General features: G+C 38.2%; 2 protein-coding genes across 4 annotated transcripts in view; one reads left to right on the forward strand and one right to left on the reverse strand.

Annotated features, from left to right (window-relative positions):
* The window catches only part of TNNI3K (TNNI3 interacting kinase), a 294,785-nt gene that overhangs the window by 211,532 nt on the left and 59,224 nt on the right, over window positions 1–24,029 (forward strand). For all 3 annotated transcript variants that reach the window (XM_088791202.1, XM_019743776.3, XM_074334949.2), the window contains one exon: window positions 4,219–4,328. In XM_088791202.1, the coding sequence (XP_088647328.1) occupies window positions 4,219–4,328 (110 nt within the window). The remainder of the gene's footprint in view (window positions 1–4,218; window positions 4,329–24,029) is intronic.
* On the reverse strand, window positions 5,818–23,532 carry LRRC53 (leucine rich repeat containing 53). The gene is given in 5 exon segments (XM_088790027.1): window positions 5,818–9,911; window positions 9,913–11,999; window positions 14,752–15,261; window positions 20,294–21,109; window positions 23,457–23,532. Coding segments are annotated over 5 exon segments (3,762 nt in total). The 3' UTR covers window positions 5,818–9,638.

The following is a 24,029-nucleotide window of genomic DNA, read 5'->3' on the forward strand; positions in this document are numbered from 1 at the left end:
ATAGTATTATATAATAAATATGTTACCATGTCTCAATAATTGACCTAATTATGTTGTAATGTAATATTAAACTAAACTTTGCATTCATTCTACAATGTTTCTTTATGACCAGGAATTATTCCCTATCCTAAACACAATAATGGGCAAGATATTAATTGGTATTAATCCATCACCTTCACTTGTTTGAACAAATACTGTTTACTGAATATTATGTATCACAATCTATATTATTTCCAGAGAAATCATATTTTGAACTGCCTCATCGATTCACTCAACGCATATCTATTGAATCTCTACTAATTGTCAGTCACTGTGCTAAGCACAAGAGATACAACGGTGAAAATCTGGTACAGTGGTCAGTCCCTGACCTCAAGAAACGTGATCTGTCTGCAGAGGCAAGCAAGTAAATAGGTAATTAAGTATAAAACAATGTAGGCTACTATAGTACAGAGTGCTATGGGAGGACACAGGAAGGACATCTAAAAAGAGTTCCTCTCAGCTATGACCTAAATGACAGTAGATGCAATGCAGGAAAAGTGGGAAGGAAAGAGGTTTCCAGAGCGGGAAAAAAAATTACGTTTCACAGTTGAAGCATAAAAAGCAGTGAAAATTTGAGTAATTCATTTCTTTATTAGTTATACATTCATTTACCAAATTTTGTTGAAAAGCATAACACTGTATTTTTTTCTTAGCCTATTACAATTCATATAGAATGTTCAATACATTTTGTCACATGAACAAATGAATGAAGGTTATGACGTGATATTGAATGCATGTTCTGTTGTTCGCTGGCCTCTTTTGAGACACAACCCTGACAATATCCATTCATAGCTTTTCTTTTCTTGATAAAGTTTTGATAAACAATGAAGAACTTGAATCCTCAAGTCAGCACCAGGGTTATGTATACCCTGGAGGGTGACTCACAAAATTGTGTTTAATTTAGCTCCCATTCAGGATAATGGGAGTGAGAGACAACTACGCTCTAGATTTTTTGTGTCCAATATAGAGACCACTAGACACACATGGCTATGTCAATTTATATTAATTGAAATTAAATAAAATTAAATTTTCAATTCCTCAGTCACAGTAGTCACCTTTTAAGTGCCTAATAGCCATATGCTACCATATTGAACAGCACAGAAGAATATTTTTATCATTGCAAAAAGTCCTATTGAACAGCCTTACACTAGAAGCTAGACTATAAGCATTAATAAACTATTGATAATTATTTCAGGATAGTGCTGAAGAAAGAATAGGTGCTCAATAGTTATTGATACTGTTAAATTTAGCCTTATTCTTGTTTAAGTTTTCTTTGTGAAAGTAGAAACCAACATTTGTGAAAGTAGAGTTTTCTTTGTGAAAGTAGAAGCCAACATTTACATAAATCATTGAACATATTTTATGTAGCAGTAAAGGTAAAATTTGATTGATGGGCTGACAGTCTCTTTCCTGAATTTGGAATACCAGAAAATTTCCCAGCTGTTAGTATAGCATGGCCACTTAGGCAAGACTGACAGAGCAATCTCAAAGGTGACAAATTTCAATGCCATGACCCCTCGTGTTGCATTGTCCACTTTCTGGCAGAGGTGCTAATGAGTAGTATCACTGCCAAGCGTTTGTAAAGCAAAAGGGAGAAGGAGATGCCAACACCTTATAGAATCTACTTTGAATAATGAAGAATTAAATACTGTTCATCTTAAACTAATTTTCCAGACACAGTGCCAAGAAGCAAACAAGTAACCTTATCTACCTAACATCAACGTCTAAAAGAGTTTCAGAGGAGACGTTTGGCACCTGCATCTGAGTTTATGAGGAATATTTATGAATATTCCTCCCCACCCATTAGGATATGTATAATTAGTTATCCAAATGGTCATAAGGTGAAAAAGTAGAGTTAGATTAGTGATCATTAAGCATCAGTTAGTTTGCTTATTTGTTTACTGCATTCCAAAAAGAATTAAAACTAGTCAAGAGTAACCAAGGGAAGGAATCTAACATGCCTAGCTTTCTGTAACACAAAAGACACATTTTATAAATCATATTAAGTCTGCTAAATATATTTTGATCAGCCTTTTGTTTTTTATTTTCTTACTCTTAGCAACCATAACTCTATTGAAAGTGGCTAGAAATTGTTGGCAAATGTGATAGTAAAACCATTCTACAAAGGGCATCGAAGACAACAGAGGAAATGAAATTCCTGACTCTGCCCTTGATCTGAAACCATTGTGTAATTGGAAAAGCTTTTGCAAGGAAATATTAAAATGCTAGTCAGGCAAAGGGCATGAACTTATGATTTTAAAGACAAATAACTAATAAATGTTTGGGGAAATATTAAGCCTCACTACTTTTCAAAGAATAAAATTTAAACAACAAGTGAGCTGATACATTTACCTCTCATATTAGCAAAATCTTTCATAAAGTGAAAAAACCTAATTCTGGTGCAGGTGTAAATAAAAACCCTCTTACACATTTGCTAATGAAAGTATAAATTAGTACAAGTATTCAAGAAAATTTTATCAGTATGTATTAAAAGTCTTTAAAGTAGTTATCCCCTTTGATATACTAATTTCACCTCTCAAAATATCATAAATAAATAATCTGTGAAATCAAGAGTCATATTGCAAATGGCATTCTTTGAAGTGTTTACACCCAAATTTGAACAACCTAAAATTGAGGAATGATTAAGTAAATCACACTCAATTCAGAGTCATTAAAAATATGTTAACATGGAGCTTTAATAACATGGGAAAATGCTTATATTTAATTTAGGGGAATAAAATGTTACATTACATAATTATATATTAGACATGAGCTCAATAATGTAAGTATTATGTAAGAAATACTCAAAATATTTTTACAATTGTTTCCTCTGGATAAGATTTTATTCTTTCTTTATTCTTAATTTTCTTTATTCTTAATTTTCCAAAATTCTACAAAGAATAAGTATAAATTTTACATTTGGCAAAATTAGATAATAATTCTGACTGGTCCATGTAGCAAAATGTTAAGTGATACTGCATATAATTTCAGATCTGATGTATAAAGAGAATGTAATTAAAGTAGACTTTGGTAGAGGAGAGACAGTGGTTGAGGATCATACCTCCAAAGTCATTAAGGTATAGACAGATGCTCATGACATCCCAATCTAGAAGACAGGAAGCAGCAATGTCCTGGAACTTTAGTCTCCCACTGGTACAGAGTAGTTTTTCAGAGGATCAAAAAGAGCTTCATGTGCTGTTCACAAAGTATTTTCAATGTGAAGTGGCTGAAGCGAGCATGGAATCTGGAACAAGAGACTATGCCAACTATTAGTTATAGTTAATATTTTATAAATTAAAAACTCATTACACACACACACAGTAATACACATACATATTTTGTGTGGTGTTAAGGGGACTGAGAGAACTTATTTGTGTAGTACTATGACGCCTGATACAAAATGTGTTCAAAAAAAGTAGCTATAAGCTTGGTTTCCAAGGGAGCATAGAAATCACTAGTTGCAGAACAGAAAAAATAATCAGTAATCTACAATGAAGTCCCAAGAATCATAACACAGTAATGGGGAGTTGAAGATGAGCAATATTCAGAAATCCAAGCAGGCAGGTGGCACTAGAGTCCAATCAATGAGTGCTATTAGCTAACATGATGGATTTGAAGTTTCTAACAGGGTTTAGCAAATAATGACTATGTTATAAATGTTAAAAATTAAAATCCCAACATTCTTGTAACCAGTAATGGGATTAAACCTTAAATATCTAATCCATATTGCCCAAGATGCAAAGTGCAAAGTTCAGTGACAGCCCATGTCTTGCTATTTATAGTATAAAGCTGGTTAGCCTGAGATTTATAGCATTGTACAGTCTGTCCAATCTGCCTTTCAGTATTTACCTCTTATAACATCATGTACATACCCTGTACTTCAGACACACACACTGAATTACTTGCTATTTGCATGCTCCTTTGTATGTTCCTTTGCTCCTGCACAAATTCTCTCCGCTCACTATTTGTTGAACAATCAAATGAATGGATTTATAAAGATAAACTTATGGTATCACATTATCCAATGTTTTGTTTAAGCTTTGAAAAAGAACGGCATAGAGTTCTCTTTGAATCTCTCCTGATGATGCAGATTGATTCTTGGTGATTTTTGTTGCCTGTTCATACATTTTTGAAATGCATATGTGAATTTCAAAACTGATATGACCATTTGGTTTACAGCGGCTGCCGCAGCAGACATGGCTTACCACCACATCAGACCTCCCATTGGCTATTCTATTCCCAAGCCCATATCATCTCTGCTGATGCGAGGATGGAATGCATGTCCTGAAGTGAGTAATTTTTATTTCCTCTTAGAAAATGTGTTATGGTCAAAATCTGTCACAAATAGTGTAACACCAAAGTCTACTTTCAGTGTGTATTTTAAGACTGTCAAGGCAGGAAGACAGATTTGCCTTCTGCTCTTTAGTCTCTAATTGCCTCAAGAAGTCTGAGTATCTCATATTTCTTTGCTGCTGCTCTCTGATTTTGAAATGTTTCTCAAAACTGATTAGTAAAAGAGAGACCAGGGTATGACAGATGACTCACAGTCTCATCTCAGCTGCAATTTTATTAACTACACTTGAGCCCCACTTAGTCATTTTTGAAGAAAGAAGTTTGGCACAAGATGGATTTGTGTGGGCTTTCCACCACGAGGCAAGCCTTCAGGCAAAGGCCCCCATGGCAAATGGTCTTTAGCTGCACTGGCTCAAGTGGGAGGCAGGAGACCTGGGGTTAGTTCTCCCTAACTCTCTGAGTAGCTGTGTGATAAAGTGGTGAAGAGCATAGATTTAGAGTCAAAATGAAAGGATCGATGTTGTGGAAGGAATAAAGAAAGTGCAGTCCATAAACAGTGAAAGAAAACATTTTAAAATCTGATCATAGATCTCAAAGAGTAGAAGAGAACAGTCATATAGCATTACGATAAAATCCCAGACCATCTGTCTGCAGGAAAGGATTCTTCTTGTTTGTACCAGACAGCTTGATGTCTACTTTCTTCTCAGAGATTGACACAGGAGGAGATTCCACAACTTCTTTCCTGGTAGCAGTTTAGTGCAGCGTCTAAGAATCCCCCTGCCAATATGTTTGGTTGTCTGCTGAAATCCTTGTGTTTTGACGTCAGCTCTCATTGATCCTTCTGCTCTGAATGCAGGGGATTAGTTCGTGTTCTTCACACTGGAACTCCTTATACATAAACACCTAATAGCCCTTATTCGTCCAGTCCAAACTATCCTGGTTATTGCTGTCCTTTTCTCATACGTCCTTGTTTCTGATCTTCCCCCAGGCACTTTATCTCTCTTCCACCAGGGAGAAAATAAAGTAAAGCTGTTGTTACCTCTGAAAGTATTTCACCAAATTAGAAAGAGAATAAGCCCCAGTCCAGATGTTGGGAAGGAAAACGCCACTTTTCCATTCTTTTTCTAAAGGCAAAACCCAGACCAACTTATTACCCGATCCCACAGGAGTACCCAGAAATTCTTATGAAGGAAAGTGAAGATTATTATGGTCATGGGTTGAGTATCTCAAAGGAAGTAACCTCTACTCCTGCCTGACCATTTAAGGTGACAGATTATGCAGTTATTTGTGTAGAATCTTCTCTCACTACCAGAATGTTAGCTGTATAAGAGCAGGGACTTTTTGTTTGTTCATTTTGTTTGTTTGTTTTTTTTTTTTCTATTATAACCCCTACACCTAGAACTGTACCTAGTAGATGTTCAAAAACATCTGTTGAGGAAATGACTGAATACCACCATTACTTATCAGTGCCTCTAATCACCTCATCTGGATTTCGAGGTCCAGAAAAATTTATCTTAAAAATTACATGACATAAAATAGTTTGGGATAAGTTTTGCTAGTCTTTCAGTATGAACCTCAGTCATATTTTCTAGGAATAAATGTGCCAAGCACCTAATCCAGAATTTCCTTCTCTCTGTGGGATGTGAGCTGTTCCAAAGTATAACAAAATGACAAGGGAATCCCTTTTGCTTTTATTAACTTATCTCGTGGTTATAGATAAAGGACTTGTGGAAGTTTTAATTTGGAGATAAAACCAAGTAATTGGCAGCTTCTAAAAGCATTTGGGGTGGGGGGTGGTGTAGAATGGATGCCATCAGTAACAGGTTTTGAAATGAAAATGAGAACCAGAATAGGGCCAAAGGAGGGTACATTTAAGATTTAGAATCTTAAGATAGATACATGGATAGATGGATGGATGGATGGATGGATGGATGGATGGATGGATGGATGGATGGCTGGATATAGATAAAATGGATATAGATATAGGCATAGATGTATAGATATAGATCTATACTAAGAGGACAAAAATCAAATGCTGAGTGAAAAAGTTTAGTTGCTAAGCAGTGGAGACTGTCAGCACATATCTGGGCTTATGGGGATGAGGTGAAGGGAGAATGGGGAGAAAGAGTAGTAGGAAAGCAGAGTCTCTGACTGCCAGCATCTTGCATATCAGGTGGGCCCTGGCTTGGCTGTGGTATCCATCTCAGCCTTAGGAAGTTAGGCTGCTTCTGTATATGACATGCCTGAGTTGTCATTGCATGGCCAGTAAGGTCTTTACCACATCAGTGGGCTGAGTGGTGAGGAAAAGAGAAACAATGGGCTAGTTTTAATTCTTTCTTTCAACAATTATTTACTGAATCTTTACTATATACAACCCCAGGGGTAGGTGCTGAGGTTCCATAGAGTTATGCTCAATGGAGTTTAAAGCCTAGTAGTCAAATGGAGAGTAACTGGATAAACACATTAATGATTTTATAGTGACAAGCTGAAATTAAGGAAAACAAGTGTACTAAAGGAATACTAGCCAGTGGAGGACACAGAGCTAGTGTAGGTCAGGAAAGCCTGCCTGGAAGAAATGACACTTGAGCTGAGATCGTAAGCATAAACAGCAGTTTGCTGAAGAAGAGGGTTGGTGAGTGAGAAAAACAAGTCCAAGCAAAGACAGCATGTGCACATTTGTTGTGAGAATACACAAGGGAGAGACTTAGTTATTGAAACATTGCAGCCATTGCAGGGTTAAATCCCGATACCAGGCATCATCTGAAATAAGTTCATCTTTAGATCAAAGACACTACTGCCGTGCTGTCCTGGTCATTAACTTCCATTATCAACTTCACTGGTCATTTTTTCTTTTATGTCTGTTTTTGCCTCACTCCTTGAATTTGAAGCACATTATTGTTTCCTGTGTGTGTCTTCTTAGTCAAGACCCATAAAGATATGAGCGGACATTGAGAACACAGGCCTACTGGAGATGGGAGATGCTTATTGGAAAACAGTGAGAGGTGGGAGAAAGTACTGATACTTAGATGGGATTGGATTTTGGCATGCCTTGGAAACCAGAATAGGGAATCAGCACCTGAAGTTATAGGCAATTGTATTTTTGTCTCTAAAGCATTGAAGAGATATGAGAACAGTAATTTTTTCTGGAAAATTCATCTGAGTGTGTTATGAAGGATTTATTCACTTGAAGAATTGTATACAATTCCATAGTGACACATTGAATTATCTCCTAGTGTGCATTGAAATAGCTAAGCATTGTTTCTTAATGTGCAGTCTATGTATTACATGCCCCCAATTACCCTTGAATGTTTGTTAAAACAAAGATTCTGGGACCCTGTTCCAAATCTACTGAATCAAAATCTCTGGAATGGAACCTGGGACTTTGCATTTTAACGAGCACCCCAGGTCATCTGTGCCCAGTGAAGACAGAGAACTAGTGGGCTGAAGCAGAAGCAAAAGACACTGAAGTCAGAGCATCCAGCTGGGCTGCCATTGCAGTAATCCAGTTGATTACAACTCAAAGACTACAGTGGTTACCATGGGGATTCAGAAGCAGGGGTAAACCTGAGAACTACTTCAAAGGAAACATAACATCACAAGCAGGTCAAAGACTGGATTCAGGAAATGGAAGAGAGAAAAGAGTCCAAGAGAACTGTCATCCCCGCCTTCTGAGAGGCAGCTAGTGACCAGAGCACTCAGTAGGCTCTTGGATGTCAGCGATACTGCTGACAGTGAGAGAACACAACCAAGGGCTCTGCAGTAAGGTGAAGGTGCTGAAAACATTGGAAAAGGAAAGAGAAGGGAAGCTACCAAGAAAAAAAAAGTGACCTGGTCTGCAAAACTGAGGGAGCTGTCAGTTAGAATAAAGTTATTGTGCAAGAAGTTGGCATAGGTGCTCCTTTCACCTTAAACGTACTTAAGGAAATGAAGTGGGATCAGGGGAGGCAGACAGATGGCATGGGAATTAAGCTCAAGCAGAGACTCTGAACAAAAATAGAGGGGAGAGGAGTTGAAGTTAGAAGCAAGAAAATTTTGAATCCAGCGGAAAAAGGGAAAGAAGAGAGGTAATAAGATTGGGGATTTTCAAAATAAGAACGTTACATCATTTGCCGGCAGTTTTGAATAGGAAAGAAAACAGAAGCTAGGTGGGGTGTGGAAGCGATATTTACATTGTTCTAACCGTCTTTTAAGCTTTATAATATTGCCAAATATAGATTTATAGCTACAGAGACCTAGACAGATATAGAGACAGGGGAAAAGGAAGTGTATTGCCTTTGCAGCCTTCTTTTTTCCCCACTAGGATATGAGAAATATTATTCTATACCATGATGATGGTATGTTTCAACAGTTCACTGGGATATTAATAATAAAATTTTTTGAGTATACCTCTATCTTTCAAATAAATATGGCATTCAATGAGAGATGCTTATTCTGTTATTCCTTTTAAATCTAATATTTATAAGCACATTTAATTTCTGTGCATAAGGAGTACCCACACCAAACAATAGTGGCATGCTAAACTCAAGAGATCAAACCTTGAAAGCTTACATGCTAATGGGTTATTTAGTTTTCAAAATCTTAACTTAATAACAATTGGCAGTAAAGCTTGTTAAAATTCCTTTTGTTCAGTATCCATTGTGTTGATTTTAAAGCCCCATTTGTTCTTCTGAAATGATTGAAGCCGAGATCTCCACCTAGTGGAGTTATAGGATTTTACAGAAATCTTTAATTTTTTTTTTTTTCTCTTAGAGAATTAACAGGTTTTAAAAACTTCTACTTATGATCTAGCATAATTGTCAGCAGAACAGTCACAAATGGTTGAAATATACCAGTATGCATATCAGCTAGACGACAGTTAACAAGCAAAGCTCAATTTTTATTTTTCATACCATAATTAGGAAAGCAGATCAGGCACAAATATGAATATATAATCATCTGTGTAGAAAGCAATATTGTAATACCACTAATTGAGATGTGTATAGTAATTTCCATAAAATAAAAATCAAGTGTCAATCTTTTTTTCTTTTTTAATCTTTCATTTGCTTAAAGCTTTTTTAAAAAATTGGCTTTCTTTTTCAGGACTAGGCAAAACTTTTCTTTCCCATTTTCCCATTCCTTAGAGAAGCAAACTCAATTAATTGTGTCAAACATATCTTCTATCTCTATCACTGATTTTTGCATTGTATTCGACCATGTACTTTTATTTCATTGATAACAAAGAGTTACCGAGGATTTTTTCCTACCAAGTCATGCATTTGAAGTGCATGCAAAAGCTAGGGGGTGTTTGTGTGTCCTTTTGAAGAAAACTAAGGTAGAAAATGATTATTATTTGAGTTATTTTGTTCACTTTGTTCTGCTTCTAACGGTGATATATTAGCATATGCAGCAGATGGTGGGTACCGTGTAGGTTTGGGAGCAGAGTTTTCAGCTTCATTTATTCTTCTAGGAATTAAAGGCACCTCATTTTCGGCCTCAAAACTAATGTCTTTTAACTATGGTAAGAGGGACAGTGCTTCATGTGTCGCCACTGTCACTGTGCCTTCTTTATGTGCACTGCTATCTTTATCTGGTGTACTATTTTTGAGCTTTTCTCAAATCATGCGTGTTACTATTCATTTGAAGATCTACTTCACTAGGAGGTAGTCTATTTTCAGTTTCATGGGAACTCGTGATATTCAAATCCTCAGCTGTAATAGTCACCTCAACAGAACTTGAATCATGTAATGTAAGTTTTTTACTTTTTCCATTTTCCCAAGTTTGCTGCTTTTCTTTTGTGTCTCCTTTTAAGGTCATCTGTCGGGTTTGAATTAACATACCAGGATTTGCCTTGCTTTCATCTGGCATGTTTTTCTCCTCTTTCCCTACTATTTTAATCTCCAGTGCTTCAGTGCCATCATCTCTGGGCAATGCACTTGTGCTGTCAGTTCCTTTTTCACTACCGTTGGTTAGATGCCAAACGGTTTGAGCACTAAGAGAAGTACTGATATCCTTGGGAAGTCCTATTCTATTTTGGTATGGGATGGAATTTGTCTTCATAAATGTTAGGTTGCCCTTGGATTGTGTCTGGGGAATGAGAGAGGAATCACAAGTTTCTGTTTCAGAAAGATTTTTTTCTACATGACTTGCCTCATCCATAACATAACTTTCCATAACCCAATGTGGTATTTGGGATTTTGTCATTATTGTTTTTAATTCGTTTCCAGGCTGTTCGTTACTTGAGCGTTGTTCTGCCTGTTGTAATGTTTGATTTTGATCTAAAATATGTTCCTTGTAGGTGTCAGTCTTGTGGACACCCACCAGCTGTGTTTGATTTTCCAAGGACAAAGAAAACTGGTTTAACCCACTGGTCTTTGATATGTCCTGCTCCATAAGCTCAGTGGGCTCTGTTGTCTGCCAGTCAGTAGCGCCCCTGGAATGGCAGGATGCTAAAACATCACTTCCTGTATTTTCCCAAGAAGCTGGTAAATATCCAGGAACTTCCAATGTGAGGTGAGTTGCCCCCTGCATTTGCTCAGCTGAGAATTGAGAGTGTAAGTTCCTGTGTTCAGCTCTGATAGGTGTGAGCCCAGCGGGTGTTGCTGGGTTTGCATCAGGAATGTGACCAGCAGGCTGACAGCTGCCTTCCATAGAGCTCTGGCTGACTACAGCTAACTTGTTAGCATGGAACAGAGGAGCCTTTTTCGTGCGTTTTTTGTAATATGGGGTCTGTTGGGGGGCATGTTTGAGAGGCATCCCCTTTGAAGTGAGTGTAACATAGTTGTTACTCTCTGGCTGTTGGGGAAAATCTGCAGAGGACAGGAGGTTTAGTTTGGCTTCTTTCTCAGAAGCTTTGGGTAATTCATTAGGAGGTAATGATACTTGGTTGTACTTCTTTGGGAGTTCCGGCAAGGATTTTTCTGGATGGACTCTGACTTTTCTAAAAGGGTGTAAATTTAATTTTATCCTTAAATTTTGTTTTTTCATTTTCCCTTTGAGGTCAGATTGAATGGTTCTCTTTCTTTTCACATTCTGTGGATCAGTAGGCCATTTCCCTCCTTTGTTTCTCTCCCAAGGGTTGCTACATTTTTTGAAATTCAAGTTGGTCAGATGGTTCCTTTGATTTTTCTGCTGTTTCCAATGGGTTGATGTTTTGGATGGCATCACCGACCTATTTTTTTCAATTAAATCAGGATCGTGGAAGCTAACCTTCTTAGGGGAATATGTTTTCTTGCTATTTGTTGGTAACTCCATGTTGTCCTCCCTCATAAGGAATTTTTCTATTGCACTGTAAATTTGGATTTGCTCTTTCTCGAGCTTTGAATGTTCTCGACGATTTGGCTTTTTTTCTTTCCCATAATCTCGAAATTGATCATAGGGCACATATTTACAGATAAGAGATTTGTTTGGCTGAAAATACCTAGGGCTGCTCTGTTTGAACAGTCCACAAGGATCTTCATGTTTTGATCTATGTTTTTGTAGGATCTTTTGTACACAGTGTTCCTCAGGCTCACAAGACTTGGACAATGAGCTTGTCATAAAATGTTTCTGCCTGTGAGGTTGTAAGCCATTGTCTTCTTTTTCTATTGGAGGTTGCCATGATTCAATTCTTAAATGCTTTTCAAGACTCTCTCTTGCCAAGGCTGACGCGGATGTTGCGTATCTTCCACTAAATGTGTCACTGCTGATATCTGCAGAAAAATAAATGCAGGAATTTAACTCTGAGCCGTTTTATTACCCTACCCAAACACATGCTTAGAAACCTTATGAAAGGTGCAAAAATGACTCCTCTAATTATGGCAATTCCTGAATATATCCTAATTTTTCCAAATCCACAATGGACATTTGGCAGTTTGGTGTGTTTGCGATGACTTTCTTTTTGGCCACATTTTAATCAGTTGTGAATGCTGAATTACAAGTTATGGAATTAGAAATAAAAATGTTCTGAGTTGTACATCTTTTGATTAGTTGTTGGTTAGGTGAGCTTTAAATACGAATAATACTTAAATCCTTTTCAAATAGCTATAGCAATTTTCTATGGCATTCATTTTCTATTGGGAACTAAATATTAGGAAGAACATGATACAATATTGAGTAGTGTCCAAGTTTCAAGTAGAGAATAATGTCAACAACAAAAGAAAACTACTTGTGACACTATTGGCTCGCTCCATCAAAGCAGAGACCATATCTATTTTATGTCCCATCACTTAATACAGTAGTCATTAAATATTTGTTAAATGAATAAGTATTTTGGCATACGGCCTGGTCTGTGTTGCAAGAATCTCTGTCTGGGATCTTTACATGGTACAGGTTAATGATACATTTTAAATAACATTAATGACAAAAGTAATAATAACATTTGCCATTAATTGAGCATATACTAAGAGCCAGGCATTGTGCTAAATATTTTACATTCATTATCTCATTGAATATTCACAAAAGTCCTGATCCATTGGACCTGATCCATTTGGCAGTTTGTCCTATTGGACAAGTCCTATTATCACCTTTAGATGAAGAAACAAGCTTAGAGAGGTTGGACATTTTCCCCAGTCACATGTCAGCTAAATGATATGGACAAAACTTAACCCAGGTCTGTCTGACACAAAACCTTACCCGCGTAAGCGCAGTGCATATTAAGTTTAGAATTATATCTGATCGGTGCATTTTCTCTTGTTTTGTGAAATTGTTTGATCTATCCAGAGGAAGAAAGAAGTGTTTCTGTTCAGTGATAGAGAGGAAGAGGTGAAGTAAACTCTGGACTAGCTTCTAATGCTAATCTAAGATCTGCCTTCAACTTTCTGAGTGACCTTGAGAAGCCAGTTACTCTCTGGATATCAGAAGATTAGACTAGATGGGAACTTTATGTGGATATAACTTTATGTGGGTATAAAATTTATGTGGGTATAAAATTATTCTGGGGAAAGAATGCGTAGCCTTTATTAGATTCTAACAGAGTTATCTGACTTAGAGATAAATATGAAGAACAATTTGACTAGATCATTTCTGAAGTCTCCTCTACCCCTGAAATACTGAGTCTGTGCTTCCCAGTTAGAAGGCAGAATCAGAGTGATAATGCCTCTTCCTGATGTCTGTTCTGGAGCAGGTATGGCCTTGGTTGTTCTCTCCTCAAATACCTGTCCTCTCCAGCTCCAGTACAATGCCTGGCATGTAGCAGAATTTCAAGTGTTTCTTGAAAGTAATTGTATGGATTTGACCAACCGTGTTCTCTTTGTGAAACAAGGAAATGGGTTTTAAGTGATGAAGAGACCATATTCCCTTCAGTGTAGGGGTTTCCCACAGAGAAGTTAAGGCATTGGACAAAGCTAAAATAAAACATCTGCCTAAGATATGATTCTATTGAAAGGCTAAGTGCTTATTTATTTATAAAATAAAACCATTCAGATCTGTTTTCTGTGGCAGATGTTTCTTTCCTCAGCCTCTCTTGAGTCAAATCACCAGTCCCCCAAAACTGGTAAGAACTGGAATCTGAGAATGCAATGGCATAAATTCACATCCTGCCTTATGCTACATGTGAAATAACATACAATTGCATTCTTTTCCAGTTGTCTGCAAATCCATCCTTAGGACCAGATTCCCATGGTAAGAATTTCTTGGTGCAGTACCTCTGTCGTTCATATTCTGTGAGAAAGCTTTGCTTGTTGTAAACCAATTCAAATAAATGACAGGAACCTCTTTACAGAGCAGCTGTCAAAGTTTTCACTGCTGAGCCTGAAAGCATCGCCTTACTATTCAGGAAGAAAAAGGAAGACATGTAATTCATTGCCTCCACCTAAATATTGACATTGCCCATGTACAGTGGGAAGATGTCACGGCCAGATTCACTTGGCTCCCAACATGGGACAATGAATTAAGTCCTGGCTTTCCCTGGACTGGGAAGCTATCATCCCTGACAGCTCAGCAAGCAAAGTATGTGTCTTGACATCATTCCTGAAATGAATCACTAGCATTAGAAGACCCATTCTTCTAACATGTCATGCTCCGGGAAGGTTGCTTACTGCAGAATTGGCATTAGAGCTCAAAGGATGTTGGAATGGAAGCCGATATTCAGCCTCCCATAAATCTTCACAGCACACTATTGCTATTTAAAAAGGTTCCTTTTTTTTTTTTTTTTCTTTTTTTTTTTTTTTAGCATTGTTAGGTATTGGGTCACAACATTCACTTTCTAACAGGCACAAGGTGTACTCTCAGCTCCTGAGGGTGGAGGGTAGGAAGTCTCCATCTGCACCTCACCACACACACACACACACACACACACACACACACACACACACACACACACACACACATGCCCAGCGTCTTTAGAAAAGGAATATACTGGTGCTACAATGATATTTAGGATATTCTCCTGTTGAGGAAATTAAGAAGCTACCTCCTTCAGAGGGATTTAAACACAGTGGGATTTTCTAAAACAAGTCAACTCACCTGTTGTTCTCGTTACATGCTGTGGCACAGTTTGAGGTTGGATTTCCCCAGACATAAGATTCCTTAGCTTTTCAACTCGCTTTGGACATCTTGTAAGTAAGCCCGCTTCATTAAAAGCTGCGGAATTCCCAGGGGCCTCTGAACATCCCGACTGCAGCAATCTGCCACCAAGGCAGAAGACAGAGCTGTCTGCCCTGTGGTCCTTCCCTTCCCGGTTTCTAAATGATCTTTCAAGGTCTGTGGACTCAGAGGCCTGTGCTGCTTGCTGGCTGTTTTCCTGTAAAGGTGGCATTTCCTTTCTGGACCCCACCATGGACATGACCTTTGTCTCCTTCTCCTGAGTTAAGTGGCAGTTACAGTAGCCCTTAGCTTGGTAATTTCTTGCCTCGTGAGCACACAGGGATTCACCGAAGGTTCTGCAACAAAGGTTTTCTGATTGTTCATTTACTTTGCCTTGTTGGAGTTTCCAGTTAAAAACAACTAAACCTAGGCAAGTGAGACCAACAGCTCCTGTGACAAATAGAGAGACTATTAAAAGATAACATCATAGGAAGACACATATAAACCACCAAATGCGAGCTCCACATATATCAAGATTAATGGCTTAACGGGCATCAGAAGAGGTGGGAGGTTTACCACCATGTGGAAGAATATCAGTCCAGACAGAGGCTGTATTATTGACAGTGTTCTGTTTTCTAATTTGGGTCTTTCTTTGTATCTGTTAAAAATGATAAGAAACAATACCATCTGGAATGTCTTTGGTACAAAAAAGATTTTTTTCATGGACTGAAATTCACTCAAGATAAAATAATCCCTGCATTAAAGTTATTTTCCAACCTGTGGGAAACCAATCTAATTCCAAATTTCCTATTTCTTAATCCCATAGTCAGTCCCCAAAACAGTTCACATTTAGTATATACCCTAAAATTTTCATATGCCATAACATCCTCCTCAAAAAGAAAAATTGATTCCACATGCTATTGCCATATTTTAAGCATCCCTATAGATTCACCCCCTAGCTCAGCAAATGCCCTTGGCTTACTATTAGCATAAAGGCCAAACTCCTTGACATTCAAGACTTGGTGCAATCTGGACATGACCTCCCTTCCTAGCCTTATGCTTCATTAGTTTCCGCATTCAAACACTGGATTTTAAACTCTTTAATTCATTACGCTTAAAATGTACTTCTAAGCCTTTGTGTATGCTCTTAGTGACGCTTGTAATATTTTCTCCTATCTCTGCTTATTTGCATTTTATTTATCCTTTAAAATCTAAATCATCATCTCCAAATTTCTTGATACCTTTGCCGTCTTTCTTTTTAATCTTGCAAAGATGACTCCCTGATTAACTTCCACAACAAAATGATTGACATCATAGTTTAGACCGCCTGGTACTGTCATTTCATGTTCTAGTATGTAGGTACAGCTTATCCTCTGACTCAAATTGTGAAGAGTAGTGTTTCTCAAATTCAAGTGCGTAGTCTAACCTGTTTCTCCTTCATTGTTTCCCATCTCAACAAATGGCATCATCAACCACCTCGAAGTTCAAACTAAAGTCTCTGAGTTATACCTCAACTCCCTCTCTATCATAGTGATTTCTTTTTTCCTTTAGCACTTGTAAAAGTATAAAACTATTCTGTTCACTTACTCATTTTCTTGCTCACTGGCTGTCCTTTCCTACTAGAGTTAAGCACTGTGAGAAAATGGACTTTTTCTATTTTCTTCAACATCATATGTCCAATGCTCACAACTCTGGCACAGAAGAGGCACTGCAGAAATGTTTATTGAATACTCTTAAATAAACGGAAGGAATTCTGGTTACGAATTCTAGTAGTGAAAAGCACTGAGGGGTCTAATCTTACAAATCCCCAGGTTGGTGATCAGGACGACATGGTGTCAATATCAACTGAGTTTGGAACTCACTCTTCTAAGTTCAGCTCTGCCTACAACTTGCTGTGTGGCCTTGGGCAAGTCAATTCCCCCGGAGAACTCAGTTCCCCGACTTTGGAAATGAGGATATTTCCAGATGAATGAATGATATGAGGTGTGAATGAGATGATATCAGCATTCTCGTCTCATTGGTTGACTGTATCATGGCTGGTTCTCTCCACTGCAAACACCTTTAATGAAAATGTGATCATTGTTTTTAAACTTGAAAGAACAGAGAAGATGTCAGGCATGGTGGTTTCATTTTTCTGTTAAAGACAAAGATTAATAAAAAAGAATGGCAGTTTTTGGTAAAATCCTCCAGACATTGTGTGGTTTACTAGATCATGAGGTCTTATAAGTCCCTTTTGACTTTACTTTACAATAATACACTCGTGGAGAGTGCTATAACCTGTTGAAATAATTTAATTTATACTAACGGCACAACATTTTAAAAAAGCAATGGCAAGAGTTAGATCAGAATATCTTTATGGTCAGATCCTAGAGTTTGAGTTATTCCAAACAAGTGATTTAGTTTTCAAATGTTAAAAACATTAAAAATAATGAAATTTTAGAAACATTCTATATCTCTTACATGGAGTAAGAAACCAGGATCCAAAACTCTGTTCTGACACTTTTCTTGGGCAAGTTTTCTAACCTCTCTGAGCCTTATTTTTCCTCCACAGTCAAATGGGGATAATTAATACCACTCAGAGATTAAATGACATATTATATGTGACATTTTAATACAATATTTTGATACAGTAAGGTAACTGAGTGGTCATTGTGGTTGATGGTTATGATTGTTGCTTCTGTGCCTTGGGTTTTCTATCGCCCTAATAATAGGTCCTAGAACACTCAGCTGGTGGGGGGGGGGAATCCAAAAAAACAAATCATTATGAGACTACTATGTATGTCCGAAGCAGGTACTAAACCAAACCATAAAAGAAAGAAACACCTAAATGTTCTTAAATACATGTATCAGCCATTGAAAATATGAGCAGGCATAATCTGATTATAGGATAAAGTTGCTCCTCTTATTGTGTCTAATCAGCAAGGAACCGCTCACTCTCCTGCTGTTGATGCTACAGGTCTGTCTGTATCACATTACCAGTCAAGTATGGTCATTTTCCATTCGTGCAGAGAGTAAAAGCAGCAAATGAAGCTTCTAGGCAGACTGAACGTGCTATTAGGAAGATGGTTGAATTTTCATTGCCATGGGCATTGTTGCTATTTTTAAAAAGATGTTCTGACAATCTATCTGAGTTGGAAAAACTAAACAAAATAAAAAGCAAAATCAATGATAAGCTCTCACTGAACTATTAAAAACACATTACAGCTTCAATGAAAACTTACTCTTTCTATACATCATGTCACAGAACAAAAAGTGTCAAGATGTCAGTGTTTGGTGCCAAATAACCACATATTAGTTTTAAATTAACTGAATATGATTATTTATATTTCTTTGAATTGTGATGATTTATCTATAGCTGAAGAAGAAAGGGAATCAGAGGCCAAATTATAGTTCTAAGTATTTTTGCCACAATCTAGAGGTATAGATAAGTGACTATAGTTTTACTTCAGAAGCAGTAGAATCTTAATGCAGTATATTGATAGCGAAAGTCAAAGGTTTTTAAAAGGAGACTCTTTTAAAAACAGTATCTTTAACAATTACTCAATGAAAGATACATTATTATGGTAATTTCACACACTATAACCTAACAGGTATGTAATTATATTTAGAATTTATCATATTTTATTCATGTATATTAAGCTTTCTATCATTTTTGACAAAATTTTTGGACTCTTTTGGAATTTGTATCTTTCTCTTTACTAGTGCAGAGTTGTTAATTTAGCAAACTCTTTTTTGAAATTAGATATAAAAGATGCCTAGAAGATATTGAAAATTGCCGTATTATGATATTTCCAAAACGATGTCCTACAAAGCATAATTCAATGAAATCCGCTGTGACAAAAAGGGTTTATGGTCAGTAAGTTTGAGAAATGCTCCACATTATATCATCCTCTTAGAGACTCACAATGCTCATTAGGGAATGAAAAGCAATGAGAAACGCTGCAGTTTAAAGAAGCCTATTTCACTTGGTTTAATCCAGCATTGCCCAAATCTGTTTGAACCCCCCTACAGACCGCGTATATGTGCATTTGTGTTTGTTTTTATTAAAATATCTATTAATTATCTCCTAGGACTAGTATTCTAAGAAGCACATTTAAGGATGAAACTGTCTGCTGCCCTATTGTTTTGTCTTTTATGGTAAATTGTTTCTTAGCACATATAATTACTGACATGGTTGCACAGTTTTTAAAACAATTTATCTTTCTGAAAGGATTTGAATTGACTTTCAAGTAAGTTTGATTACTGCTAGTGATAGTTCCCTTGTCTAGACCTGATGCTGGTCTCCATCTATCCTGATTATAACTGTTAGAATTGAAAAATCTGACATTTAATTAATTCGCTGAAAATCTTCTATGGAATAGTTATTTACAGCACATATTCAAAATATTTCAGTTCAATCCTGGATGCCATTTGTAAGTGTCTGGTCTTCCGGCTTTGGGGAAGCCCCCCCCCAACACACACACACACACACACACACACACACACACACACACACACACACACTTCTCATCACCATGGTTACCACAGATGTAGAGGATTTCACCATGCACTACAAGCATAGGGGGAAAACACACATTGAGGTAGATAACTCAAGAAATCTCATGCATATTTGGTCTTCCACTAGTGACAACAAGCATATCACTTTATATCATTCATTCAGTGAGAGGGAGTAACAGCTGATGCATAACTTTTTTAAACTACCATAGAAAATTTAAAGTGGACTATCATCATCCTCTACTTAGTCGGTCTGGGGAGGTATGGGCCACATTTTTGAAAGAGTTAGAAAAACAGAAATCTTAGCATGCAAAACCCCCAACAGGAGGAAACCAAGGCACAGAGAGGTCAAATAACTTGCCCAAAGTCACACAGGAAGTAAGAGCAGAGCGAGGACTCAAACCTGGACAATCCAACTGCAGAGCTCATACACTTCATCGCTGTGCCATACAACCGCTATAGAGTAGGATGCACGTGAAGGTCATAACCGCCTCTCCTTGTGCACTTGGTAAAGCCCAATAATTCTCCCAACAACACGGAGAGGCACACAGGTGTGCGTGTCTTCACGAAAGAGACTGTCTATGGCTCAGAACTTTTTAAACCCCTGTCTCTCAATGAAAGCACCAGTGCTCTTTGGCAAATGGACACTTGATAAACTACAGATACTATTTCCTCATGACAGACAAGAATACTGAAGTCTACACAGCAAGTTAACTTACTCAGGATCACAGTGCCAATTATACGGGGACTAGAGCTCTCGAATTCTGGTGCAGGGCCCTTTCCTGTATGTTAGACAGCTTCTCCGCAACAGGAAATTCTTGCAGCCTGTGCCAAATCAGCTAACATCCTCCCACATCTGCTGACAACCTCCCCCCTCCACATGCCCTGGCAAATGTCCCCACGTGCCAGAGAAAGGCATCCCTTAGTGTACATCCAGAATCTGAACGAGAGAAGGGAGGAGAGCAGGGCACACTTCTCCCTGGCGTACCTGCAAAGCCAAGTACAGTCAGCAGGGCCACGTCCTGCCCCGGGGGGAGGGGACTTCGGTCCTTTAGAACCAGAGTGAGGTTGGGAGCCTTGGAATCACAGTTGGCCTCAGACAGCCTCAGCACACTCTTGGCACTGGCCACAGCTGTGGTGGACAGCTGACAGTGTAAGCCCTCGGCATTCCTGAGCTTGCGAGCAGAAGACTTAATGTAGTTTCTTAAAAACCTGGCGAGGGGGTAGAGCTCACAAGTGCAGCTCCACTGGTTCTCATCTAAGCTCAGAAGGATGAGCTGCTTCATTGGAGTAAAAACATCCGGCATTTGTGCCAACCTATTTCGGGAAAGGTCCACTTCCTGAAGTTGAGGCAGGGGCTGGAAGGCATCTTTCCCAATGTAGGAAATAAAATTGTTAGATAAATCCAGATGCCTGAGACTGTGGAGCTTCGTGCCTCCAAAAGAACTGTCTGTCAGATTCGTGATCTGATTCCCATCGAGCTGGAGCCGGGTCAGGCCCCTGGTGTTTCGGAACCAGGACCCTCGCAGGGTGCGGAGCACGTTCCTGCTGAGCGCCAGCACCTGCAGGCTGCGGAGCTTGCTGAAGGTGCGATCCGTGAGGGCGGCGCTGGATATTTGGTTGTGCTCCAGCAGCAGCGTCCGCAACTTGGAGAGGCCATGCAGGGCGTCGTCCCGAACATCCTCAATGCCATTTCTGCTCAAGGACAGCAGGGCGAGATTAAACAAGAGGGACAGATTTGTGCTCTCTATAGAGGAGAGGGATCCATCAGTGACGATTAGAACTCTCGTGGTCACAGGGGCTGCTGTGGGGAAGAAAATCACAGACTAGAAGCACGATACACACACACAAGTGGGAGGGGAGAGTAGCGTGGGGAACAAAGATAGCACCCTCTGAGCAATCGCATCACCTGGGTGAGAACAATAAACAACATGGAAATGAGGCTCTGATTTTCAGTGTAAGGGGAGGTTGGCTCTTTATCAGAATGAAGGATTTTTTTTATTCATTGCTGTGACATACGTTTATTTGAGACACATAAACCCATCTTTTCCTTTACATGTCAAAGTTAATTCATTGTTTGGGATTATTGTCATTGATGTTTTTTTATAAGGTGGCTTTTCAGGCTTCCTGTCTGTGGGGCTGTGTACCAACCTGCTCCAGCCTTGCTGGCCCAGTACCGATTCACCCAAAAGCCGACCCTACGCCTGAGCCTGTTGCAGTTTTCCACTAGCAATGTAGATTTATACTGTGAAGTGAATCATCTTTTCTCTCAAACATAAAGGTGTGGGTTGGGGCGGGGTGGGGGAGGGGAGTGAGAAGGAGCGATGGTTTCTGCTTTTTAGCTCCAGGCTAAAAGTTGGCAACTTGGTAAGGATCTATATTCTCTCCAGACAACCTGAGGGTCTGACAGTGGGGTTCTCATTATAGTCTGGGCCATCTTGGCTTCCTGTCTAATATCTGTTTCCTCCAATGAAGTCCGTCATTTGATGACAGGTGGTACTCAGGGCTTCCAACTGTTAAATCCCTTCACCATAATCACCTCAGAGCTATCACTGCTGTGTCATTAGAAATCAAAGCGTTTTAACTCAATAAAGATATATTATAATCAGGAGTTATTGTAACACATCTTTATCATGCTAAAATTGTTTTGACTGCAAATGATAGTGTCATAAGGATGGAAGAGGCCATTGTCCCTGGGAGGTCTACAGGTGATATTAGAAGGATCTATCATGGGGGAAGCAAATCACAATTCCCTTATGAAATTCAGACCACATGGCTGAAACAAAGAGATTTAAAAAAATGTAAAAGACAAAGGATTTTCGCTGTGCCTTCTTTGGAAGAATTGCCCCCATCTCTGCAGCACGAACAAGCTAAGTCATGGTTTTGTTTTTTGTTTTTTTAATTTATTACTATTTGAATTCTATTAATTCTGGCCAGTTCAGCATTTTGTTCCTCTCATCGTTGTTGAGATGGGTTGAGGGAGTTTTGTTTTTATGGCTCCCCAGTCCTCAAGGGATTCGTAGACTCTGAGGGAGCAAGCTATTGTGTCTGTCAATTACTTCTTGTCTAGGACTAGACAGCAGCTCCATTTGCAAGTCATCCATTCACTTCTCTGTGTTTATGAAATCTAACTTCACAATTGTGGCATTCTGTAAATGAGAAGGAAGATACAGAGGTGCAGCAATGTAAATGAGCAATATTTGTTTCTTATAGATAGTAGCTATTGCTGAGCAGAAAAAAATAAATGTAGTGAAGTCTCACCCTGAGAGGGTGAGAGTTTGGTATTTAAGTATTTTCAATGCTGACTGGAAACAGTGTACAACCAACTAGCCTTCAAACAGTCCCTCTCCTGTCAGGGGGGACAATAACATCTACCTCTTAATTCCCATAAAGTCATAGGATTTTAGAAATGAAAGAAATGATCCTCTAACACTCTATCTTAACCCAGACTTATTCCTGAAAATTTTCCAGTGATACAGTTTATAGCTTGTTTATCTCTTCTTGGCTATATCAGGATGTAAATCACATTCTCCTCAAATTTGTTAATAAGGTGTCTTATTAAATTGTTGACTTAAGCAACCAATATGTAATGAATACAGGCAGCATATCTTGTTAGCATTTCTACAGCTCATTTACCACCAATAAAAAAAGACTAGACTTTGAAAATTAGATGCACTTTGATAATAATCTATTTTGCTGGTACATCACTTAGTCTTACTAATGCTGAACATTTGCAGTTCGGGTTTCTGATTCATTGATATTTCTTCCAGCCAGTGGTAGGGTTCAAATGTATACAAAGTATGGATAAAATCCATATCATTAAAGTGATGTATTTTTTTCTTTTATTAAAAAAAAAGTGTAGCTGCATAAAATGGTGCTACTCTTTTGTAATAAGAATCTACCTTCATACCTTTGAAAGTCTTTCAATAGTTTTGCTTGAGACCACCAGGAACAGGAAAGTAAAATAACATTAGAAGTCTCTAGTCCCTGGAAAGGCTTACTTTTTAAAAGTTTACCTCTTTAGGCAGAGCCCAGAAAGCAGTCGGTACAATGAAGAGCATGACAGTGAATTTTCCTGGTACCCTGAACATTGTTTTTTAGTTATTGGTGTCATTACCTACTATATATGTTAGCTGGTGACATAGGGTTACGTCTTTGGTGCACACGACACATGACGCAGGGCAAGCTGCCACCAACCTCAGCATGATGGCAAACAGTATGAGCCATCCACCTGGAAGGAAAATAGAAGATAATGCACGTCATAATGTTGGAATGCATTATCCCTGATTTCAGTAGATTTAGCTCACGGGGCATTTTGGTGATTTTTGCCTTCTAATGATCATTTTAGTTTCTCACAAAATGCCAGATAAATGGCTAGAACCCTTCATTTGTATAGAATTTAAACCAAACTGTGAAAACCTTTGACCATAAATTCAGAGAGCTTATATCCAGGACACACCCATTAGTATAGATTATTCTAAAATTAAGTTACTTTGTAAAATCCTTTATAGTTTATTGCGCTTCTACACATACATTTCTTATTTAATACTTTTAATGCTGCAGCTCAGTTTGAGGCTGAGAAAACTGAATCTCAGGGTGGTTAATAAATCATGCAAAGTCACATAGCTGTTAGGTATTTAACCTCAAGTCTTTTAACTCTCAATCCAGTGTTTTTTCTAGTATGCAGAAGCTAATCTCAGGCTCTGAATCTTACATAATTACAA

The sequence above is a fragment of the Rhinolophus sinicus genome, chromosome 14 (genome assembly GCF_057876585.1).
Source record: "Rhinolophus sinicus isolate RSI-liver-muscle chromosome 14, RSI-T2T, whole genome shotgun sequence".
NCBI classification, from domain to species: domain Eukaryota; kingdom Metazoa; phylum Chordata; class Mammalia; order Chiroptera; family Rhinolophidae; genus Rhinolophus; species Rhinolophus sinicus.